The sequence below is a fragment of the Sebastes fasciatus genome, chromosome 5 (genome assembly GCF_043250625.1).
Source record: "Sebastes fasciatus isolate fSebFas1 chromosome 5, fSebFas1.pri, whole genome shotgun sequence".
In the NCBI taxonomy this organism is placed as follows: domain Eukaryota; kingdom Metazoa; phylum Chordata; class Actinopteri; order Perciformes; family Sebastidae; genus Sebastes; species Sebastes fasciatus.
This window is the reverse complement of record NC_133799.1, coordinates 5,667,006-5,691,538: the sequence shown is the minus strand read 5'-3', so window position 1 is coordinate 5,691,538 and position 24,533 is coordinate 5,667,006. Positions and strand designations below refer to the sequence as shown.

At 41.5% G+C, this 24,533-nt stretch overlaps 1 protein-coding gene across 3 annotated transcripts in view; it reads right to left on the bottom strand.

The window, feature by feature from the left end:
- Window positions 1–703: 703 nt before the first annotated feature.
- Window positions 704–24,533, bottom strand: part of arid3a (AT-rich interactive domain 3A) — a 50,908-nt gene continuing 27,078 nt past the window's right edge. For 2 of the 3 annotated variants that reach the window (XM_074634672.1, XM_074634673.1), the window contains exons 4-9: window positions 7,718–7,790; window positions 5,487–5,670; window positions 3,991–4,238; window positions 3,536–3,826; window positions 1,215–1,304; window positions 704–920 (exon numbers count right to left, since the gene is read on the bottom strand). In XM_074634672.1, the coding sequence (XP_074490773.1) occupies window positions 766–920; window positions 1,215–1,304; window positions 3,536–3,826; window positions 3,991–4,238; window positions 5,487–5,670; window positions 7,718–7,790 (1,041 nt within the window). In that variant the 3' untranslated portion in view covers window positions 704–765. The remainder of the gene's footprint in view (window positions 921–1,214; window positions 1,305–3,535; window positions 3,827–3,990; window positions 4,239–5,486; window positions 5,671–7,717; window positions 7,791–24,533) is intronic. The other variant, XM_074634674.1, reaches the window with a different exon arrangement.

Below are 24,533 nucleotides of genomic sequence, written 5' to 3'. Positions count from 1 at the left end.
CATCTGTGTTTCACTGGAGAATCTGTGGCATTGATAAGATGTGTATCTCGGTACAAAACGGGACTCTTCCAAATCCAAAACGGCTGTCATGTGAATAAGGTTTTACACAAAATGAGGTCACAACGGTACTTTGTTATATGCCCTGACGAAACAACGTATACCTTTAAAGCTTTTCTGATTAAAAATAGAGGATATTCATATTTTTTTTTTTATAGAATTCTAAATATATAATTTTTTTTCCTGCAGTGAGAGGATTGTTAAAGATTTAAATGATAAAACACAGTAAAGAGAATAACAATAATGACAAAGGTAAAATAAAATTAAAAAAGAATCCCTCCCCTAGAGGAGAAAACATCGCTGTCAATCAGTAGCTGTGTTTGTGTGCGTAAACAGTGCATTATTACCCTTCCTAGTTATTACCTTCTCTTTTGTTCTCCGATAATCTGTCTGTACATTTATGCAGAAATAAATAATTCACAGGTTGTGCATACATATTTGTTTAGCATATACTGGCTCTCGGTTGAGATGTTCTTTTTTTTTTTTTTTTCCGAAATCATTTTGGCTATGAAGAACAAAAGAGGTGAGTTAATGAGAGAAAACCTGAGATAGTGTACTTCAAGTGATCTGAGTTTCAGTTTGTGTCTTTCTGTACAGTTTATGGTTCTTCTCTTTTTGGCATAGATTATGTAGAAAATGAGGTTGATTTTTGGCTTTACTTAGCGTGGTAATTAAAAAAAAAATAAAGGGGAAAAGGCTGGGGGTTTGTTAAGACAACGGGTTGCTGGAGGTTGAGGTTGAGGTAGGTATGTTCTGTTGCTGCTGCTGTGGAGCGACACGACTGCTGACCGTCTTGTTGGAGGCAGACGATCCGACCGCACCGGACAAAGCCGACCCTGCTGCTGCCTGAGCAAAAAGAACACCTGGACGGGAAAAAATACAAGACACGTAAAAATAAAGGTTAGAATACAAAGTATGCCTGTTTAATTTCATCTCCATTTTAAAATAAAGCATAGAGGAAAAGACACAGCGCTAGAGCCAGGAGGAGGTTAGCCTAGCTCACCATAAAGGCTGAGGGAAACAGCTGGCTTGGCTCCCTCCATAGTTATTTAAAGAGGACCTATTGTGCTTTTTTTCAGGGTTCATACTTGAATAGTTACTGAGAAGAAAGGAAGTGATCAGCTGCACTTCCTGTGCCACATGGCGGCAATACTCACCAGTGTACACCACTCCGTTGAGCTCCACTGACATGCTGATGCTGCTTGTGCCGTTGGTGGTGAGGTTCAGGGCCGAGTCCTGCCTGCTGTCTATAAGGAAGACAAACCACAAAGTAGAGTTGTGTTAACAAAACTGTAGATTTGATTCAGTATAAAGACTACAAGATGTTTATTAGGGCAGTACAATTAATCGAATAATAATCGTGATCACGATTTTGGCTTCTCACAATTAAATGATCGACTGCGATATTGACGTTTAAAATGCGTGCTCCGCTCATAGAAAATGATGATGTGATTATGATTATATTCATGTATACAAGTTTTTGCCGGTCACACACACAGGTGTCAAGCCAAATGATGGCGAAGCACACACACACAACGTCACACACACACAACATGCCCATACAACATGTTCCATACAGTTACATTATGATGAGTTCAAACTCTGCTCAGTAAAAATGAGTATTGAGCGAATGTAAATTATAACGCTATCATGATGCATTCAAGTGTAATCTTGTAAAATGTAGTTTTTGGCGAGTAACTTGAATAAATGCAGTTGTTTGAAGGAGATGTTTTCACAGAAATATAAAATAGATGTTAGAGAGAGAAATATGACCTATTTAACTTCCTAAAGTCAACTATAAGCAGCTTATAATACATAATTAGAACTATTAATGCAAAGATTTATTTTAATCAAAGCAAATATTTAAATAAAAACAGAATAAATTATTTCCTAATCATTTGAATTGTATGTTTTTACGCAAATAGATAACTATAACAAAGTAAAAGGATAACATTTTGAGTTTTTGACTGTTGGAATAAAGCAAGACATGAAAGTGAAAGCAACGCTCTGTTTATTTAAATGTGAAATTGCAAGAAAAATATTTAGTCCCTAAAATCTATGAATAATCATGATAAATAATCGTGATCTCAATATTGATCAAAATAATCGGGATTATCATTTTAGCCATAATTGTATAGCCCTAATGTCTTTGCAACACCAGTCCAGACGTTGACCTCTCCCTCAACTATCTATAAACCAAAAGAGCAACTCAAAAACACAATACTTTCTCACAGCACAAATCATTTTGCGTGGGAATCAGCAAAAACATCAAATTCAACATTTCTCTGAAGTCACCTGTATTATCATTACTGGGAAACAGTTTGCACGTTCAATCAGATAGACAGCAACCAACACAAACTCTGCTATAAGATCAAAGTGTGTGCTGACAGGGGAATCCCCCTTCAGACAAACACACACATGTATATGTACGCATGCTGCTTCTATAAGCTAAACAGGTCAACGTATAGGCCTGCTGTGGGTTACTTCCTTACTGCTGGGTGCTGCGGTTTGTGGTAAGATGACAAGAATTTCTTGAGATACTAACTGCCAGGAAGAGGGAGAGTATGTGAAATTCTTTGTGGAAATTATTGGGTAAAACAATGAAATGCAAAATCCCCGCAAAAATATTGCTATGCATTTTTTTACCATTATGGCAGATTGCAGATATAACATATTCTTCTGAGGTAGATCTCTCTGAAAGATCATACTTTGTGCTGATTGATTATTGTAATTCTAAATACATGAGTATGGATTTTCAAATTCCTTAAGGCAGCGCCCTGCATCCTTTTCTATTATCCATGCACGTTACCTTTAGGCAATGTCATTAAAGCTTCTCTATATGATATCCAGAACATTAATATAGCAGCAAACAACTATTAGCTATGTAAAGATATAGAGGAGGTAAACACTGTTAGCTCTGTCAGCACTGTTGCCTTTGTTTTCACTGTTAGCACCGTTAGCTACAAGCCACCAGCTCATGTTGAGAGTCGTGCGGAGGCAATAGAAATGCTCCCAAGCTCGCATTCAGCACCTTTAACCACAAGGGGTTCAAATGTTATTCTTATGTGAATGATATGCATAAATTGATGTCTGTTGAACCTAATGACCCTGTTCCTATCTGCTGCAACCTGTTGCTCTGACGGAAATAGATGGCCAAGAGAGATAAAAACATTAATGTTGTTTTGTCAGACAAAGATGGGATCTACTTTTATCAAGACATTAGTCATAGATCATAGATTTGGAAATTATAGTTTAATTTTGCATCAATGTGGAGACAAATTCAACCTACTTCCATCTGAGAAACCTCACTAAAGTTAGACGTTTTAAGACTCAGCAGATGTGAGAAAGCAGGTTCACACTTTTATCTTATGTTGATTAGATAGTGGAAGAATTTCCACAAGCTTCTTCATCTGATGTGAAAAATCACGTCTGACTGGTTCCACTCATGAATATATCAGAGACTCCATGAGTTCAGTACCTTGGTTATTGATGCGGATGTTCATGGGTAACTGAGCGGTCATGGCCAGCAGGTTGTGTTGCAGCGCTCTCTGCAGCAGTCGGTGGTGATCCTCGGCTGGCAGCGCCATTTTCTTCTCTGGTGGCTCGCCGGCCTCCAGTTTCTCCCTCAGCTGCTCCAGCGCCGCCATCTGAGCTGCCATCGCTGCCTGAGCTGCCGCCGCCTGCACAGCAGCCAACGAGTGACCGGCCATGGCCCCGGCCGGCAGACGAGTCATACCGAACCCCGGCATCATATGGCCTCCCTCCTCTTCTGGCCGGACACCACGGAGAGGGAGAGAGGGGTCAACTTAACTCACATACAGCTGAACATGATGTGTTATCCAGGCAAGATATAAATCAACCCTACAGTCAGTCTTTAAATGTTCTGACGACTCAATATGGCCTCTTTCATGCAGCGTAATACACTAATCTCACCTTTCTTGATCTTCTGGATGGGGGTCAGCGAGGCCCCGTTGGTGCCCATCGTCAGGCCCACACTGGCTGAGGGGAGCTTCGGCGAGGAGAGCATGGTGGGCGTACCGTTGGGCGAGTAGGTGAAGAGGGAGCTGCCAAAGCTCTGTCGTCGGCCTTCCCGCCGATTACTATCGATGGCTGCCTGGAGCTCGTTGGGGTTGCTCAGAGACCTCTTATCACATTCGTATGGGTACAGGTACTTCATGTATCTGAAGGGAGCACAGTGGATTTATTACGTTTCACTAAAAGCCTATTAGCACAGGGATGTCCTCCTGAGCTTTAATGTATCTTTTCGGACACAGTGACATCTAATTTACGTTGTCATGTCCTAAGAGCCTCCTTGTTGGTTGGAGACGCGCAACCATGGTAACCCGTGCCAACCTCATGTGACCAAAACGACGATTTGTGAGAATCATAAAGTCTGAACTAATTTAAAAAATGCCTAGCAAAGTGAAATCTTATACTTGCAGTTAGAATGAAGCGATATTGACGTTACAGAGCTGTTCGTCAACATCCGTTATGAACGTTGTCGTCACTACCGCATTGCATTGTGGGATATTTATGTCGCTGTAGTGTCCAGCGTTGCATACTGTAATATTTCAGTGTAATAGTATGCAATTCACGTACTACTGGTTTCATTCTGAGGTTTTGGACATATTAAAAAATCTCACACACTGTTTCAGCGTAATAAGTCGCTTTGGATAAAAGCTAAATAAATAAATGTAATTTCATAGTGATGCCATCAGGATTGTCTTGGATTGGGCTTAAAGACAACACATTTCTAACAGAAATCCTGTGTAACAAAGTTTGACAGACATGGACACTTACCAGAGAGGGTCTAACACAGATGCTATCAAGATGCATTGTGGGAAGTGTAGGATCTATTTTTTTTTGAGTTTCAACCATACTACTAGGGACTAAAAGTCGGGATATCTCGGACTCTGTTGCTTTGATTTTTACCATTTGCACTCCCACAACTTGCCAAAATGTATGGAAGTACAATATTAAATTGCTGAAGTTTAACACCTAGTTAGTGTTTCCAGTAGATCACAAGCTTCAGTGAAACATACTAGCTCTTAATCATATAACTTAATAACTTAGATAGAAGAATTAACTAAATAATGGCACAAGAGTCTTGGAAATGCAGGTCTCATTCTCGAGAGATCTGCAGTGCAGCTAATTAGGAGTGAGAACGTATTGCAATCTGAACCAAATACAGGAAATGACTTCTAACACAAGGGTTAATTGGTGAAACGCAATGGTTGTTGACATCTGATAGCCAGCAGCTCCACATGCGTGAAACCGCTGAGCAGAACAAAAGGATTATGGGTATGAGAGTTGTGGCCGACTACAGTTAAAGAAACTCAAATCAGTTGTGTTATTGATCTCTAATCTGAGCAAGATTACAGTAACCAGAACTGTCGTATGTGTGTGTGTGTGTGTGTGTGTGTACTGACTGTGTGCGGAGGGTGAAGGCTGCACTGGTGATTGAGGTAGGCAGGTTGAGTCCCTTGGTGATCTCCCTCCACAGCTTCTTGTTGATGACCTCCACCAGGCCGCCCTTCTCCGTCACCAGCCTGTAGAGCATGTACAGATCCAGGACCTGCTTGGCCATGATGGGAATACGATTCACTGGGGTTCCTGTAATAACACACACACAAACACACACACACACACACACGGAGGGGAAAGGTCAACACAGAGATAAAAACACTGTAATGGCAGGAGACTTCTTTTCATGTTGCTTCTTGCTGCAAATCCTTTGGGGTTTGACACGTTTCAAAAGAGCTTTAACCATTTTACCGGCCAATTACATTAAATGAGAAGTCATGATGGTGCTGAGGTACAATGATTGTTTACTCACCAGTCACACATGTTTGACATTTGCTTTACAAAGGCCAGGAAATGATCTTTGTCCTTCAACAGACAATTAGGCTTATCTTATTTTATTGTTATTTTACGAATGATTTATTTAATTGTATTTAATTTGTATAATGTATATTTATTGTCATTTTATGAATGACTTATTTTATTGTATTTAATTTGTATAATGTATATTTATTGTCATTTTATGAATGACTTATTTTATTGTATTTAATTTGTATTATTTAATTTTATTTTATTATCTAGTTTTTACTTCACACTTTTTTTTTACAACTATTACCGCTATTATAGCTTTTAATTCTATTTCATTACATTTTTATAATTTTAATGTCTCATGTGCACTGATCTCAAATGAATTGTTAATTTTTTTTTGTTCTTTCTGTTGTTTTCTGTCTTATTTTTGGTTTGTCATTCATCTGTGAAGCACTCTGAACTGCACTAACCTGTTTGAAAGGTGCTATGCAGATAAAGTTTGATTGATTGATTGATTGATTGATAATGATGTACTGGAGAAGACTTCACTTCATTTTGATGGATCTTTTGATTTTGATAAATTAGATTTTCAGTAGACAAAAACATTTAGTTTTAATGTGTCTCATGAAATAAAGAAAAACAGTATTTGTCTGGTTTGCGTTACTCAACCTGACAAAGCTGTTTTCTCGTCTTCAAACTAGAAATGCTTGTAAGTTAATGATAAAACAAGTATGGAACAAAACGCCTCGGGATAAGACCTAATCAATACTTCCAATTTTGTATTAATCTGTGACAAATGTCCCTTTCCCTACAAGGACAATCAATGCATTCATTAATCTTTTTATAAAATGATATTCATTCAAACAGAGTGATCCCAAACACACTCTTCAGGCCCATGTTTGACATAAAATAGGATCAATCCTAGATTAGCGTATTAAGGAGCGATGCCTCAGTTATGAGTACGACCTGCAGATGGTGCTCTCAGATTCTCAGAGCGGACTTGGCAGATCCGCCCATTATTGCCAGTGGCTCTGACACTGTAAACATGTAGTACTGTGTTTTTCTGTTGTGAACACATGTATCATGTCTCTCATGTCAATCATGGCCTGCTGGTCTGATTATGTCAGCCATAAATCACATGTCAAATTAAGAAGGCGGCTTGGTATGCATGAGAGAAGGAAGATCTGGAATGAACCTTTGGGTATTTGTGCACCTCGGACATGCAAAAACAAAATTGCACAATCAGTTTCCTGTGAAGTCACCGGATGAAGAGGAATGGGATTTTTTTTGGCACAGTTTGCAGTTTTAATGTTAAGTGTGTCACCAGTGTAAAGATCCTGCATGGTGGCTGAGTCAGAGTTTGTGAGTCAGTGTGTGTGTGTGAGTCAGTGTGTGTATATGTGTGTGTGTGTGTGTGCGTTAGTCCGTGTGGACAGGCAGAAAGATGGGAAGGTAAACCAATCCATTTGCAGGCATTGATACGACGTGTCCCTTCTAGTTATAGCCTGGGAACGACGAGGGGCTGCGCAGCCATAAAGCAATCATCTCCGAAATGAATAAAGACCCCACCCATGTGAGTGAAAGATGAGTAGACGGTGCTGTGTCATATGTCAGAGAGGAGGAGGGGAGGGGGGCATCTCTCTATATATCCAACTATTAAGAGTATCTGTATGACAGTGGCTGGAGATAAAGCCAGGAGATATAATACGGCAAGATAAGAAACTGAATGGATGTGGGCGTATTTTAATGAGCGAGAGCACACGTGGTGTACTGATGCACACACAGACACACACACAAACGCATGCACACACACACACAAACAGTAACATACCTCTTTTTTGCATGAAGCTGAAGAGGTCATCCAGAAACTCTTTTCTCTTTGGGTCTCTATCCAGTTCATACAGCTGTGGAGAGGAAGAGGAGAGCGACAGATGAAGCAACAACTTCTGATTTTATATAAAATACAACAAATGCTTGAGATCTGAGAAGAAGAAGAAGAAGACTGCCACACAAGCAATCTGAATGACGACATGGCGACATGGCCATTCATCCTTAAAGGGCTGTCATGAGAAACCAATCAGTTGCCCTCTGATCACAAGAGGAGACGACAGAGAGAAAGAAACGCCGTGGACCAGTCTGGCTTGATGAGAACCTGATGTGGGTCCAGCTGCTAGCGCCGGGGCCCCGGGTTCGGTGAAAGTTAGCAGTAAAAGTGGGGCGCCAACTCGGGGGAGTACAGTGAGGCCATTGAAGCCTGTGGTTGTTTTTCCAGCCCAGTTTGCCGGTGTGATAGTGAAATATCTTGTTGAAGCAAAGTCTTTCTATTAATGTGTCACACACTCCATGTTTACTTTGTCATGGGGGAGCTTCAGTATCGTACCCGAGGCGTTCACAATTATATCTACAAATCACACAGTATCTATGTGAGGTCAAGGAGTTTCATAATCTGTTATTGAAAATGGCGAGTTGTGAAACACAGGCAGCGTATTGTTACTAAACAACAACACACAGCGAGCAGGCAAAGTCACCGTCATGTTTTACACTCCAGTGAAGAGCGTTTCATATCACATCACAAGAACGCATCAACGTCACAGCACGTAACTTACACAAGCAACCATCATATACTAGAGCTGAAGCCATTCATTGTTCAACAGATAACTAATCAGCAACTGTTTCCATGATTGATTAAGACATGCTCTGGTCCCAGTCTCTCACCATTATGAGGATTTGTTGCTATATCTTGTCTTGTGATAATAAAAAGAATATCTTTTGGTTTTGGACTGTTGGTCGGACAAAACACAGAAGTGGACTGCTATTTAACTCGAGTAACGTTGGCAGTCAGCGAGTAGTTGTGAAAGGACAGGCTTTTTTCAACGCCGCCGGTCTCCTCCGAAATCTGTATATAAGCGCAGCATGCAACGATCTCATCCTCTGAACTGCACGGCCATGGGTGATAAAGCAGGAAGGCAGGCGAGAGGTTCCTTAAAATATACTGTAGATAATAGTAGGCGATGGGGTTGGGCGATGTTTGTTATTTTATTTAGCTCTAATGGTCCTCTGAAGAACGAGAGCCACTCAGCGTGCAGAGAGAGAGCGACAGCGGGGGAAACAGAGTGTAGAACCGGAATATTTTCACATCAAACTCTGTAAAATAAGAGTTTATTTAGATCGAACTAGAGTTGGTGAGAGTTGGAAAAGACTAATAACGAGGGTTTTTGTGAGTTTTATTTTGTTTCTTTCAAGTTTGAATGAAGTGTTTTACGATGCTCCGCCACGTACAGCTGATCTCAACATAATCAAATACACGTAGATGATGACGCAAGTGTACTCGGGTACGAATCAATCGTACCTAATATGAAAACGCCCTTAAAGATGTCCCCTCGGCCTTGTGGAGAGACGATGAGATGGACATTTTTAATTTTTTCTGATATTTTATAGTCATGTACAAATGACCAACACTGGAAATTGTTAATATGTGCAGCTCAGCACACAAAAGGACAATTTGACAATATCTTTAATCAGGGCTGCAACAGCAAGTCTGCTGATTTTTTTCCTTAATTAATAATTTAGTCTACAAAATGTCTGTGAAAAAAAACACCCATTACGACTTGTCAGAGCTCAATGTGACGTCTTCAAGGAGCTTGTTTTGTCGGACAAACAGTCCAAAACCCAAAAGTTCAGTTTACATTTGTATAAAACAGAGAAAATCTTCACACCGGAGAATCTGGAATATTATAATGAAATATCAAAATAGTTACCCGTCAATCAGCTAATTGATTAATCGGCTTATTGTTGCAACTCTATTCAATATTATCCTGTCACATGTATTGGCTGGATCACTGATAAAAATGCCCATTGATCTAGTCTGTGCGCGCTTAAACTCAAACAAGGAGTCTAACAGAAGAAACTGCATGCTTATTTGACATTTGACTGAAATTTGAGATTAATTCTGACTTTTTGATATTCAACAAGTGAAGGTGAATAGACCAACAGTCAGAGACTAAAAGATTTCTGCGTTTGCTTTGAAACACCCGGCTGGAGGAAATGAAAATGAAAGGCTTGTCAAGCTGAAGTCTGGTATGATTGGTGACAGTAGTGGCCTCTCAGCACTAACAGACCGCCCCTCATTGTGGCATTCAGCCCTCATTAGTGACACCAAGCTGCCATGAGATCTTATATTCTAGTGGGTAGGGGGAACAGAGGGGTGGGGACTGGAAAGGGTGGGGGATGCCGGCTAATGTACAGGCCTGCTGGAGGCAAAGGGGAGTTTTAATTACAGGATGCATGCATTTCGTGAAGTGCCGCACCATAAATCTGGGAAATTACCCCCCCAACTCCCATCCCCCATGTTGCTTTATTTGCCCTCTACCCCCTCTCTCTCTGTCCTGATCACACAAACAAATATTTCCCGAGTGGCGTGGTGGGAAACATGGGGGCTAATGTTCCGATCCCAGTCGCTCCAGATGTGCATGAAAACATTTCTGAACTGAGCCACTTCTGCTACGACACCAGCAATCAGTGTGAGCAACACAGCACTACACTGAATGAACTATTAAAGCTGGAGGGTTTCATGTAATGTTTGTTCCCTCGCAGCAGTTTAAAGTCGTGTGACTGCAGCGTCACAGTGTTGACATGGCAGTGTGTTGATTAGTTTCACTGTTTCCGTGCCAACTGTCTACAGTGAAGTGTGAACGGTGTTAACACGCTCACAGTATCCCTCTTACTAATGCATATCCAGTTTCAAGTCTCATTCTGTAGTGGCTGTTGACACGGACGTGGACACACGGTACCCTGCTTTGTATGGATGAACGTGTGACTATAATCTAAATTCCTGTTACCTTCTGTTTCTGTTTGCCGTCTAACATTTAATCTTATTTTGAAGGTTCGCCTGCAAAAACTGGAATAAATGAAAGAATTCGGGATACGGAGATGCCATTCCCCTTGATATGCATCTCACATCAGCATATGGAAGTTGTTTTTTTATCTGATTTTACCCTAAACAGCCTAATACAATCCAATTACTGAACTAGAAAAATTTACATGTTTACATGAACTGCAATATTCATTAATTCATCCAATTAATGCTTCAGATAGAAAACGTCACTTTAAATGTAAATTACCTAACCCTAATTTAAATCCTGTTTATACCTTTATAGTCATCATGACTGTATCGTAATTATCACACATACCTCAAACAAGCTGCTAAATGACGCACGCTTTCCCATCTTAATCCACTCACAAGTAATACAGTCGCTGCAACAAGAACAGCTTGAAGCAAAGTAATTCAAAGGTAAACCATGTTAGCACCGTGACAGACAGGTCGATCAGGTGTGGAGTTAAATACTATATGCAAACTGATGCTGTAACATGCTTTAAAAGGCTCGGCCGTAATCTGTGGTGGAACCAGTTTTATCCAAATATTGCTAAATTTAAAATGACGTCAGAAGAAAGAAAAAAACTGACATCTTGATCAAACATCATGATGTAAAAGAACAGGTGGGAGATAACAGGAGTTGTGCTTTTAAAAGAAGGAAAATCAAGGGGAAAAAGCACTAAACAGGCTTTGTCCAGTGGCTGCAAATGTACACATCACTCTTCATACAATACATTCAATTTAAAAAATGTCAACCTGCGGCTCAGACAGAAGCTGCTAATGGACTGCATTATGGAGAGCAATAGTGACATCATCAGAGTGGGACACCTTATTGACTGAAAGCAGCCAATCAGGATCCTGTCCAACCGGCACGACCACTGCCAGCCCTCATTATATCTTTACTTTTCTTGCTGTCCGTCTTTAATCTCTATAAGCAGACTCTGCATTCACATGTAGAAGGCCAGAATGATAATCACCATTATTTGGATCAATATCGAGATCATGCTTATTCATTGATTTTAGGGACAAAATATTTTTATTGCACTTTCACATTTAAATAAACAGACTCATTTCAGTTCCATAATCGTGCTACATTCCTACTAAAGTAAAAATCTTTGCATCAAAATAAGACTTGGAATAAGGTTCTTCTTCACCCGAATGCAGAGCATTTTTTCGTTTTGACGGGCAAAACAAGTAATATACAGTACATACTGTAGCTCGTCTACTCTGGACTGCAACTGCAACATTCAGGAAAGAACAGCTCCCCGAAAGTGAAGCCAAAACATCTCTATTGACTCCAGGGGGCTGGCTGTTAGTTTAGGAAGCGTTTGATTTGATATGCAGCAGAGTTTTCTATGAGCGGAGCACGCATTTTAAACGTCAATATCGCAGTCGATCATGTTCATTTGAACAATCGTGGCAAGCCAAAATCGGCATTGCGATTAATATTTGAGTAATTGTGCAGCCATAATCGGAAGCATTTGGTTTCCGTTTGTAGTCCGAGTAGTATTGACCGGTCGCGTTCGAGCAGGCTTTGGTTGAATGCAGGTAAACAGTCCGCGTGGAGAGCAAAAGAGGCTCTCCTGTATTTACTTTGTCTTTTACACTCTTCTATCAGTTTCTCTCTCTTTCTGATCCTTCTTTCAGCTCCATTTATATAACCCACATGTACATTATATCCTCCCCCTCCCCCCAACACACACACACACACACACACACACACACACACACGCACACACTACTTTATCATGTTGAGGTGGGTGTGGGTGTTGTATGATTATATAGGTTTTCACGTCTATAGTATGAGCACAGGGGCAGGGGCCCCTTCAGGATTAAAGCTCTGCTATTCAGGTAAACGACAAGAAACTAGATAAACGACTAAAAACTAGATAAACGACTAAAAACTGGGCCAACTGGTAGCGCTGGGAACCAGTTAACGCCCCTTCACCAAATCCACTGCAACAAAAACAGACCCAAAAAAACAGCAGAGCTGACGAGGAGACTTCAAATTTCCAGATTGTTTAATTTACTATGCAAAACTCTGCAACTGTTTACACACTTTAAAACCACTAATGGCGACACAATAGATTATACGGATATTTTATAGTAGCAAGAATTAGCAACAAAGACAGAATTTTGTTCTGGTGACAAATGGTGACAGTGGACCAAATGCTGTCTGGTTAGCTGCGTGACGAGACGTCACACTTCCCACAGCCACATTTGAACTAGTATTTAGTGTCTGGCTCAGTCTAGTCTTATAGTTTCTACCACCCTGCCTGTGCATGTTGGTCAGGGGCCGCCCGTCTGCAGATACATTATAAACAGACCAGAATACAAAGTGGTTTTATACTGCAAATAATCAGTAAAGAGCAGCCTGTTGCCATCAAAGTGGTGGTGGTAGATGATACTGTAAGGGGTGTGTGTGAGGGGGAGGGGTCCTCCACCATTAATGCAAATGGCAGTTAGCGAGCCAGCGGCACGCAAGTGTCACATAGCACATAGAGGCTTTGCAACTGAAAACCAAAACTGAGAGGAGAGCGGGTATCGTCTACATGCTCCTTTACACCTGCCAATCACCTGGAGGTGAAGCTGACACACTGACACACACACACACACACACACACACACACACACACACACACACACACACACACACACACACACACACACACACACACACACACACACACACACACACACACACACACACACACACACACACACACACACTCTGGGTCAAAGTTTAAAAAGAAAGAAGTTATGACTGAAATTCAGCATTTTGATGTGCAACAGTCATCCTCACACTTTTAGGATCAGGTGACTCATTAGTTTAATGTTTGACCTGCAAAATCCTGTTGCTTTGTAGGTCATTTTTCAGGTAGAACTGGCTTCTCAAAGGAAGAGTGATGTCTGCACAGCACGCTGATGCACATACATGTAGTGGGTTACTGTTCCTCTTCATACAGACCGATGACAGCGAGCATTGAAGGCTGCAATCACTCATTTCAATATTTTCACCATAAAAATTCCAAATAAAAAGAAGTGTGAATCTGTTATAGAGCAAACCGTAACACTGCAAATACTATCCTGTTTATACTGGCTACGCCCATTATGTAAGTTGGAGCAATAATATATCATTTTTATGAATGCATTTTTATTTATTTATTTGAATCAATCCAGTACGGTGGTTGGCTGAGCGTAAGTCAGAGATTATGAGAGGGTTCAACTCCTCAAAGGCCCAGACACATCAAACGGACATCAAATAACTAGCGGCAGCGAAAGGCAAACTGTTGCGTCACCTCATGTCGTCTGTTGCACTTGAACACACCGTAGAGACTACAGCCAATGGCTGACTTCCACGTACCTCCTGCGCCGGCGTGAGATGAAATAACTTTCCACACCAGCAGGCAGCGGTGGTTTGTATTCGTCATTCAACAGGGAAACAGACTGAGACTGAGGACGGCGGATATACAAGCCCTTGATATGATACGTACATGAAAGAAAGCGGCGTTTGCCGACCATTTTCACATCCCTCTCACTCACCACTTAGCTTTGTTCCAGATGACCATGTCGCTGTGAAAATACCTGTGTATTAGATGATCAGATGAGATGAAGATGAAAAATGAGAAGAGCCTTCTATGTTGGCTTGCTTTCCTCACTTCCGTTTCTCTTCTCGTGCAATGATTAGTTTAAGCTGAGCAGCCAATCAGAGCGATTTCTCTCACCAACTGCCGCCGCCGCCGATTCAACATGCTAAAGCCAAAAAGCTGCCAACATGGGCAGACTAGGGCCAACGGTGCTGGACACACTGCAAAAACTAGGCCGACAGACGCTCATCAATGGCCCCAAATTGTCCAACAGCCGACCGTCAGGGCCTTTAGGTACAGAGTGATAATCATCAGGTGGGGTTAATCCTTTTTGCATACTATGTGTACTACTAAGTCTATGTATTGTTCAGAAGAAACCAGGTTTACACTGAGACTAAATCCCCTTTAGCCCAGTGCTGGAGGACCAGCTTCACAACTTCATATTAATCAATTCCTTGACTTGTTTCTTCTCATGAAAGAGATTAGTATGACCTTGTTTTCTACACGTCATCTTGCCTGATTTGAATGGAAAAATGCAGTTGTCTCATTCATAAAAGGTTGCTGCGTGTCACACTTTAAGCATGACTATATCAAATTAACTTGATAAAGACACAAAGATGAATGGAGCACTCTCACAGAGCTTTGTAAACATAAAGCGAGCTGAGCAGTACATACACCGATCAGCCATAACGTTATGACCACTGACAGGTGAAGTGAATTACATTATCTCGTTACAGTGGCACCTGGCAGTGGGTGGGATATATTAGGCAGCAAGTGAACATTTTGCACTTAAAGTTGCTGTGTTGGAAGCAGAAGAAAAGGGCAAGCGTAAGGATGTGAGCGGCTTTGACAAGGGCCAAATTGTGATGGCTAGACGACTGGATCAGAGCATCTCCAAAACTGCAGCTCTTGTGGGATGCTCCCGATCTGCAGTGATCAGGATCTACCAAAAGTGGTGCAAGGAAGGAAAAGCGGTGAACCGGCTTGATACAGCTCATGAACACATGATCTGCCACATTCAAACACAACATTGTTCCAGGCCAAAGCCCTTTTATGAGTGTCATTAATGAACCAAAGCAAACACAACCACCAGCCACCAGCACGGCTTCAGTACTCCCACAAAGACAATAAAGTATCATAGCATGTACTTTCATCCCACAACGCAATGCTCCGCCTTTGTTCCTGAGGTGACAGATACACATATCTCTATCTAATGTCAAGGAGAGGGATATTAAAAAGCTGGATACCAGATGAGGTCGAAGCTAAACTGAATCCTGGTTTGTGAAAGTGGTTCATCAGCTTTTGGGTTCACAGAGGTTTGGCCTCAGTGATAAAAACACAGTTTCTTCTGTGTACAGAAGGAATTTCAGTGAGTGGGGTCAGCCCATAATTCAATTTTACTGCAATGAAGGCAATACTTTGACTACTGAAGCCCTTATCTGATTACCTCCATCACAGTAAGGTCATAAACAGAGCAGGCAGTTAACACAGCCACGGATTCTGCTGAATCTCTCCACTATTTTAGGCACAAAACACTGCAGTCACATCTCTTTTTGTTTCCATCAAAAGGTTAAAGTCACGAGACACAGCAACACCCAACACCAACATGGTGTACAGGAGAGAAGGAGAGCTGCCATATTTGTTCTATTTGGATCGTTAGATTGAGACTGGACTTTTATTTTATTCAAGATAACCAACTTACAGGATTTGCTGAGCATGATAACCCGACAGCCAGAGAACTGAAATACCTTGTGACAAAATTAGACTACTTTTACAGACTGGAACATTTTTAGAAAATAAATAAAATCACAGATGTACAGCAGGTCTTTTTCATTTTCTCCTACAGTGAATACTGAAAGGCCGAGGCGGCCTCTGACTTGATAAGGATTGGCTGAGAAACCAGGTATTATAACAACACACCAACTGGTTTCTTTATATGTCCGTTCTGCTTGACAACTAAATAAAAAAAGAATCAGATTCTTGAAGTGACAAGCCCATGTTCTTGTTTTTCTTTCTCTCTGTTGCTCAGGATTCTGTTTTGCTGCTGTTTGCACAGAGATCACCTGTTAATCAAACAATGTGAGTAGAGCTGTGGCAGCGTCTCCTTCCTTTGATCGTATGCAGGAGTTTGACTTTTTATTTGTGCCTTCTTCTTTGTCAAGTCATGGTTTCCATCTGCTAAAAACTTAAAAATAGTGCTGTCAATCAATTAAAATATTGAATCGCTATTAATCGCATGATTGTCCAGTCAATCGCAAATGAATCACTGTTTTTATATGTTCAAAATGTACCTTAAAGGGAGATGTGTCAAGTATTTAATACTCTTATCAACATGGGAGTGGGAAAATGGGCTGCTTTATTCAAATGTACTGTATATATATATTATTAGAAATCAATTAACAACACAAACCAATGACAAATATTGTCCAGAAACCCTCACAGGTACTGCATTTAGCATAAATGCTTAAATCATAACATGGCAAACTGCAGCCCAACAGGCAACAACAGCTGTCAGTGTGTCAGTGTGCTGACTTGACTATGACTGGCCCCAAACTGCATGTGATTATCATAAAGTGGGCATGTCTGTAAAGGGGAGACTCGTGGGTACCCATAGAACCCATTTACATTCACATATCTGGAGGTCAGAGGTCAAGGGACCCTTTTGAAAATGGCCATGCTAATTTTTCCTCTCCAAAATTTAGCATAAGTAGGAGCGTTATTTATCCTCCTTCGCAACAAGCTTGGTAGACATGGTTGGTACCAATGGATTCCTTAGGTTTAGTTTCATATGATGCCAGTATCTTCACTCTAGCTTTAAGACTCAGCCGCTACCAATTAAAAAGCGCAAGTTGTGTCAATGTGTTGAAGAAATTAGTCCCGTTGAAACAAATTGACAGCCCTATACCTAAAAAGCACCTCATGGACTAAAGTAACCAGAGTACTCAGAGAAACCAGGTTATGGAGGTAATCAAAGAGAAGGGGCTTCTTTCTGGGAATGTCATTTAACACTCCATCAGTCATACAGGGAGAAATCTATTGTACAACATACAGAAAGAAAGATATCTACACCCACAGTAATAGACAATGAATGTAATGTAGCCACAAGACAGACAAGTAGGCCAACAAACAACCTCCTGTTGCTATATACACACACACACACACACACACACACACACACACACACACACCCTTCTTTGATCAAAAGCAACACATTTCACACCCCTTTTTCTAGAAGCTGTCAAGAGCCAATCTAGGATACGTAGAAAAATCACAAACAGAAACAGACGACGACACATGGCTAAAAAACTAAATAACTCCTGGAACCAGTTCAGCTTGGCCGACTGCTACAGCGTGAAAAGGATCAAAGAGTATTTTCCTTACAATGACAGATTGTAAAAGTGGCACGTTTATTGTCTTTGTGCCTGCTGAACAGTAGGAATTTAGCCATTTCTCTTTACTTTGTCAGTATGCAAATACCTTGTGCTTCTATTGTCCATGTGGAAAATAACTTAATCCTGTCAGTCGACAGAGCTGACAGTGATGTGACAGAAACTGCATCGACATGTCTCCGTAAACTGACATCTATAATGAATCCATCTTGGTCTTCTCCGCCCTTCCCCATCCCCCCCTTCACATGCACACAATTAACAGCAACAATAGAGCTGTCAGATTGCAGAGGCATTGAACGGTGTTTTATTGATCAAGGCAGAATCAAACACATCATAATCCTAACTGACCGCGTGACCTCGTAAAATCAACTTCCATCGACTGAGAATGAGGAGCCAACGGCCTGCCGAGACAAACAACACCGACTGTATCTGACTTCACCTTATCTGCTACAGTCACATTTACCCTAAAAATGAAAAAAAGCGATAAGCGAGGTAGAAAAAGACACAGAGAATGATACACAGGCAGCCCGCATAGCGGCTGAATAAAACCACATATCTAAATGTGTCAACTGTAACACAAAACACAGGATGTCCATGATCTGCAAGATTAACTCTATCCTGGTTTGTTAAGGAAGTTCTCAATTTGGTTTCCACCCTGAAAACATCAAGTTTTAAAACATATTTTGCTATAATGTGTACGTTTCCCTTTTATTTCCAGACGCCACGATTATCCCCATGGCGGAATACACTTCTGGAAACTCAATGACGTGCCAGAAACTCAATGATCTTTGAGGACATGGGCTCTTTACGGCGTGAGAAGTTGTAAGTGAGGCCTCAGTATGCAGGGCTTTACCAAAGGATTTTTATGCTCGGCTTCTGCCGGATATAATTGGATATACAGTATCCCCTGCTGACACGAGGAAAAAGGTGAAAACCAGTTGACGAAGACGGGACATGAAACCAGAATGAGCACTATCCCACGCTAACACGCTGCACTCCATTCCTGCCTACCGCCGTCAGCTGCCATGGCTTGTACATTTGGATAAGAATCAGGAATAGCAGCCAGCTTTCCCAGGGCCCTGGAGAGTCTGATGTATGTAGCTGTGAGCAATCTGTTGTAACCGCAATGCTAATGAGTAGTATCACGATGATGGATGCCCAAACTGGGTAGGGCAGAGCTGAGCAGACCGACGGAGGGGAAGTGGGTGTAACAGCAATTTAAGACTATAAAGCAGCGTGTTGAAAGAGAGCAACCAAATAACTGATACCGCATTCAGCTCACTTCAATGTTATTTGCCTCACAGATATCTCATCTTCGAACCCTCAAAATGGAAAATCATCATGACCTAGATAATAATCTAATGAGCGTGAAAGCAGAAGGTAGCGCCAGTGCAGATGCACTGATAACGGTTGCGGCTGAAGGCAAAAAGATGGAGACAGAGATAGGTGACGGTTCAGAGGAAGGTCGGTCACAGTGCTTGAATACAAACAGGATGAAGACATGTGGGAGATATTTAATGTGCCCAGGAAGGCTAAAATTAAAAAGGAGGCTGCATTGTGCTGCTGCTGTGCAGACGGAAAGACACGTGGTCGGCTGCTCGCACTGTCAATCAGAGTGATGGATGGCGCAGGGCAATGAGTTTAATGGTTGACAACAGTGGCCTTAAAAACATATCTGGCACGCCTACCTCCGTGGAGGGCAGATGTCTGTCCACGTGGCTCACCAGAGACGGAGACGTCATGGCCACGTGGCAATGCCCGCCCAGATCAATAGGTGGATGGGCTGCAGTTTGACCTAAAGCTAACCCCGGGCTTGTCCTCTACATGGAGCCTTTAAAGTCGGATCTGGGACACTTGGCAGCACAAGCCCCAAGACAAGTAACTTAGATGCAACTTAAATGTGCTCTGTGGAGTTTACACTTACTGTTTCTCACCAAAATGCATTGTGTGTGTGTATTCTTCAGGCCTAATAAACATGTTGAATGTTGGCTTGCTTGCAAACATGGATGTAAACTGTGTAGATGCGTATATATACGTCCTGTATGTATACAAGGACGTTGCTCTTTTTGCCTTTGTTGGTGCATCACTACATTTCGTACCACCAACTGTCAATCAGTGAAATAGCGTGAAACAGTCGGCAGGAGCATCGACAGGAGGTATCATATCAAAGACATTCATGTGTGTGCATATGCGAGAGATACAGTACTAACAAAATGCGGTGGTTAAAAACTCACGGTTACAGTGATAAACCGCTTATATGAATCAAAAAGCATGGGACAGAATCATTCCTGTACAGATGCTAATTATATAATTTGGTTATGTTCATTTTGGGTGCTTTCATACTTGAAAACATATGGAAACACATTTTAAAACTACGGTAGACTAACGTTAATTGAATATTTGTTTTGTTTTTTACTTTACTCCTTTGATACTTTGCCTCGCGGACCGTCTGCTTTCCACCTGGATACCTGAGGCTGATGCTGCGTGCACATTGATATCGTAACGGGAAAAGGAAAGTAATTTTCTCTGAATAAAAAAATTAATGAATGTCGTTGAAGCCGCATTTGTCAAGTGGATTGATAATGCCTGGTCATGTAATGCTCCCAAAGTGAAACTCTGTGGACCGGCTCCTCGGCACCGGCAGCACATATACCACATATAGATCACTATAAGTGGTTCCCGCTGTACCTTTAAATCTGAAGTATATTTTTAAAATGTTAAATTAGCAAATTGCAATTTGAGACAGTCGTCCAATTTATCTGTGCCTTCTTATTATAATAGACCTTTTTCACAGTACGCATTTTGACTCGTTACAGCAGGTAATCAATTATGATTCCTTATTGTCAAATGAGCGAACATGCACATTAGCGGGGCCGATACATCTAAATGGTATGTAGCCATATAATGTTATTAGTTACGCCTGTGGCTTTCTTGCTATGACATGAGAAAAAATGTATGCAGTAGAAAAGGTCTATTATCAGTTCACCACGGTGTGAAATGGAGGTTAAGAATCACTATTTGTGTCTGTAGTGTGAACAGAATTTCAGCTATTATCGTAAGGACAAGACGAGGCAGCTAGAGTGTTGTCAAATGTGATATTATGGATCAAAGCACTCCTTTATGGTTCAATGTCAGAGGAGTGTGCCCTGCTCTGTATAATGTTTGAGCTATTGACCGAACAGACGGGATTCAGACCTTGAGAACATGCAGCAAGTATCTTTATGTATGTTTGACCTATTTCATAATTGATTCTTTCAAGAATGCAAGCTTTCAACACATGCTAACCTTTTCATAAGCATCTGAAGGCGACAGCACGCACTGCTTTTGTTCAAATGAATGCCTTCCACCGGACCGCAGTATGAAAAGATGTCACTTTGAAAGAGTTTTGTTTGTTGACAAATCCAACCGTTCAGTGCAGATCTCTCTCTGAGCTCGTATTGAGACACAAGGCTATGCAGGAACAAAAAGGGGAAAGAAAGAGATGAACCATCACTCACATTATTTCATTTAGAAAAGGACAAAGAGAGAGATCAACACACACAACAGTGGCAAAGACAATGAAGGATTTGTGCAAGTCTCCCTGGCTCAAAACAATCATTCCCTCGATCTATATGAACACGTTGAAGTCAGGAGGAAGCTTAGCCACACGAGTAATCCAGGAGCGTGCCGAAATAAAATCTATAACACAACAGCCAATGAAAAAGACAGGACGAAGGAGCTAGCCTCAGCCTTTACGCAATCTTTGTTTACATTCCTGCTCCAACCCCCCTCTCCTCCTCCTTATTGAGCGCCTGCCAATTTCCAGAATCCCCATAGCTGTACAGTTTCTGACATCAGCTATGTGCTGCACGCCGCACGTTGGACACGATTATAATGCTCTACAGAGCTTCACAGTCAAAACCAGCGTGTACTACACACTCTACTTGGCAGTGGTTCAAAGCCTGACGCCAATTGACTGATGTTTTTCCTGCTCTGTCAGTCACACCTCCTCTTTCCCCTCCCATGCTGTTCCTCCTCCACTCGACACCAACACTTTCAGGGGTCTTCCCGCCCTGCCTCCACCTTTGTTTTTGGCCTTTTTGTTCTCATGACATGAACAGGGCCCATTAACCTCGTTTTCTTTTTGTTAAACACAGATCGTTGCACACAGAGGTTTCTGCAGGCAAGACATAATAAACTAAATGAAAACTCCCTTGTGCTGATTACTTCAACCCCTGCAGACTCCAGTTCAGGAAACCGATAAAGTAGTTTGTTGCTCTAGAGTTAATGTACTCGGAATTATAATGAGTTAAATCCATTTTAATAGATTGGAGAAAAACACAAGAGTAGTGTGTAAAATGTTGCTTGAGTAGTTACCAAGTAGTGCAAAGAAGGTTTTAAAATTCTTAAAGAGGACCTATTCTGCTTTTGTGCTTTTTCTCTTTCCTTTAGTGTATTATAGTTTTTTGTGCATGTAAAAGGTCTGCAAAATTACAAAGCCCAAAGTTTCATTGTGGCGCGAAGGCTCCGCAAGTTGTCGCGGTGGTTGATCGTGCAACTCTGAATTTTTGTAATTACTCGCCAACCGTGCTCGCTGCGCTTTTCATTTCAACATGGATGCCTTCGACGGATACCCTGGGCGAGCAACTATTCATTGAGAGACCACAGGGCAGTCACATGACATTAAATAAAAGAAACAGACAACACACTGGGGAAAGAAGAAGCTTTTTGCTGCAGGCTGTGAAACAATATCAGAGATCGTTTTGTAAAAGCTTCAAAAAAGGTCTCATGGAAAGAGTGGCGCCCGAGGGGAAGCACCGAGAGACAGAAAGTCACTTTGACTTGGAGGTAAGCGACAGTAATAATTACAGTACACAAATGCAATGTTTGGCGGTATGTACGTCGGCGTTTAGTGTTTACTACTCTTGCCAGGCAGCCTACTTTCCTTTCCGGTTACAATCGTTGACTTCTTATCCACAGAATATTCTGTTTGTACGCCTCCTGGCGTTTCGGAGCATATTGCAACAAACAATGCAGGAGCTCAAACACAGCGTTTCAGACAGAGGGTGAAAAGAGGTATGAGGCACAGGCGGTATGAGAAAAATAAAGCATTTTTTATACGTTAAAGCATGTAAACGTGTTCAAGTAGAAACCCAAAATACAAGTATGCACCTGAAAATAAGCGCAATAGGTCCTCTTTAAACACAGTTTGATACTAGTTATTCATTAACATCAAAAAGGCCAGTGGATTTGAGGAGGGAGGACAACAAGATGTCAATTAAATGGATTACAAATTTATCCATTGCATGATTTTGTCAACCTGTCAACACGAGTTTGTAGAGAAACAGTCATGAGGGACATTTAGAAATACATTTTACCTCTATAATTCAAAGCAGCTCTCAGCAGATTTCAGTTCCAGTGCTTTTTAGCAAGACAAATCTACAGCTGTAAAAATGCACATGTTCATATAAAATGCAAAAACAACACGGTCCGTCCTATTCATACAACCCTCCGGCAGATCAAAAGGCCTGGACGAACCTACAGAGGAATATGAACCCAACGAGCACTTATCAGACAGCTGTATCAGCAGAAACCTGACGGGCAATCCCAATAAGTGTCGCTCCCAATTGGCTCTCATTCCAGCTACACTTCCTGTTGTCACTAACAGCCCCCTCCCCCCACTCCCAGTGTGTGTGTGTGTGTGTGAGCAATTTAATGTTTAATGCCAACTCCCCTCCATTCGCCCTGATCATGGTGAGTGCCATGAATTTTTAAAGACATCCCTACTTTACTGTCCATCTGGGCTCCATCTGCCCAGCTGCTGGTGTTTAAAGCAGACAAAGACACAGGAGAGGAGACTTCAAAGGCTCTGCGTGGCCTTTGGACCAATTCTGGCCTGAGGAGGATATTGTTTATAAAAGGGGGCAGGGTGGTGGGGCAGTTATATAAATGTATACTATAGCATTGTAATGAAACCAGATTGTAACTGTATATGCATAGATATCTTGTGGAGCTGCTCAGGAGTCAAAGAACAAAGAAAAGCTGGAAGGCGCGATGAGATTAGTAAAAACATGAAGTGATTAGAAACATAATTCGTCATGACTTTTCTCATGCCTTCATCTCTCACAGTGATATTGTTGGGACTTCAGCAGCCGGCCAACACGTTTATCTACAAAGCTATTAGTTAACCGTTAGCAGGACAAGTTCAAAAAGGTTACGCTGACCAGCCACCAGCAGCCGGAGCACAGCCAATAGGAACGCTCTCTCTCTGAAATAACCTGTGATTGGTCAAAGTCTCCCGTCACAGGCTAGATTTTTTTAAAGCCTGAAAACAGAGCCAAGAGGAGGTGCAGAAGTCTTCTCTCAGAACACCTGAATTACAATATGCTGAAAGGTTATTATGGAAGTTTTACCCAATGATGCCAAAAATATTCTGCCTACTGCAGGTTTAAGTGTCTTGGTGTTGTGTGAGGTTGATGTATTTTGTTAAAAAAGAGCCCAGGAATTGGTTAGGTTCAGGCAACAAAAGTATTTGGTTTAGGCCTTTACACACAGGAGGCGTGACAAATAAACGATACGAAAATATGAAATACCCGACTGCGAATATTATATGTCTAGGGCTTTTATTGTGAAAAGTAAAAACGGAAGGAGTGGATCTGCTCTGCGCTGCCTTTGTCAAGGTTGAAAGGAGTAATAAAGTTTGCTGCCTTGGTTCGGACTACAGAGCCTCTGTGTTGTTGTTTCATAAATATAGGCGCAACTCAACCCATTCCGCACAATGTGATTGATTGATGTCTTTATTTGCGGTGCGAAAGATCA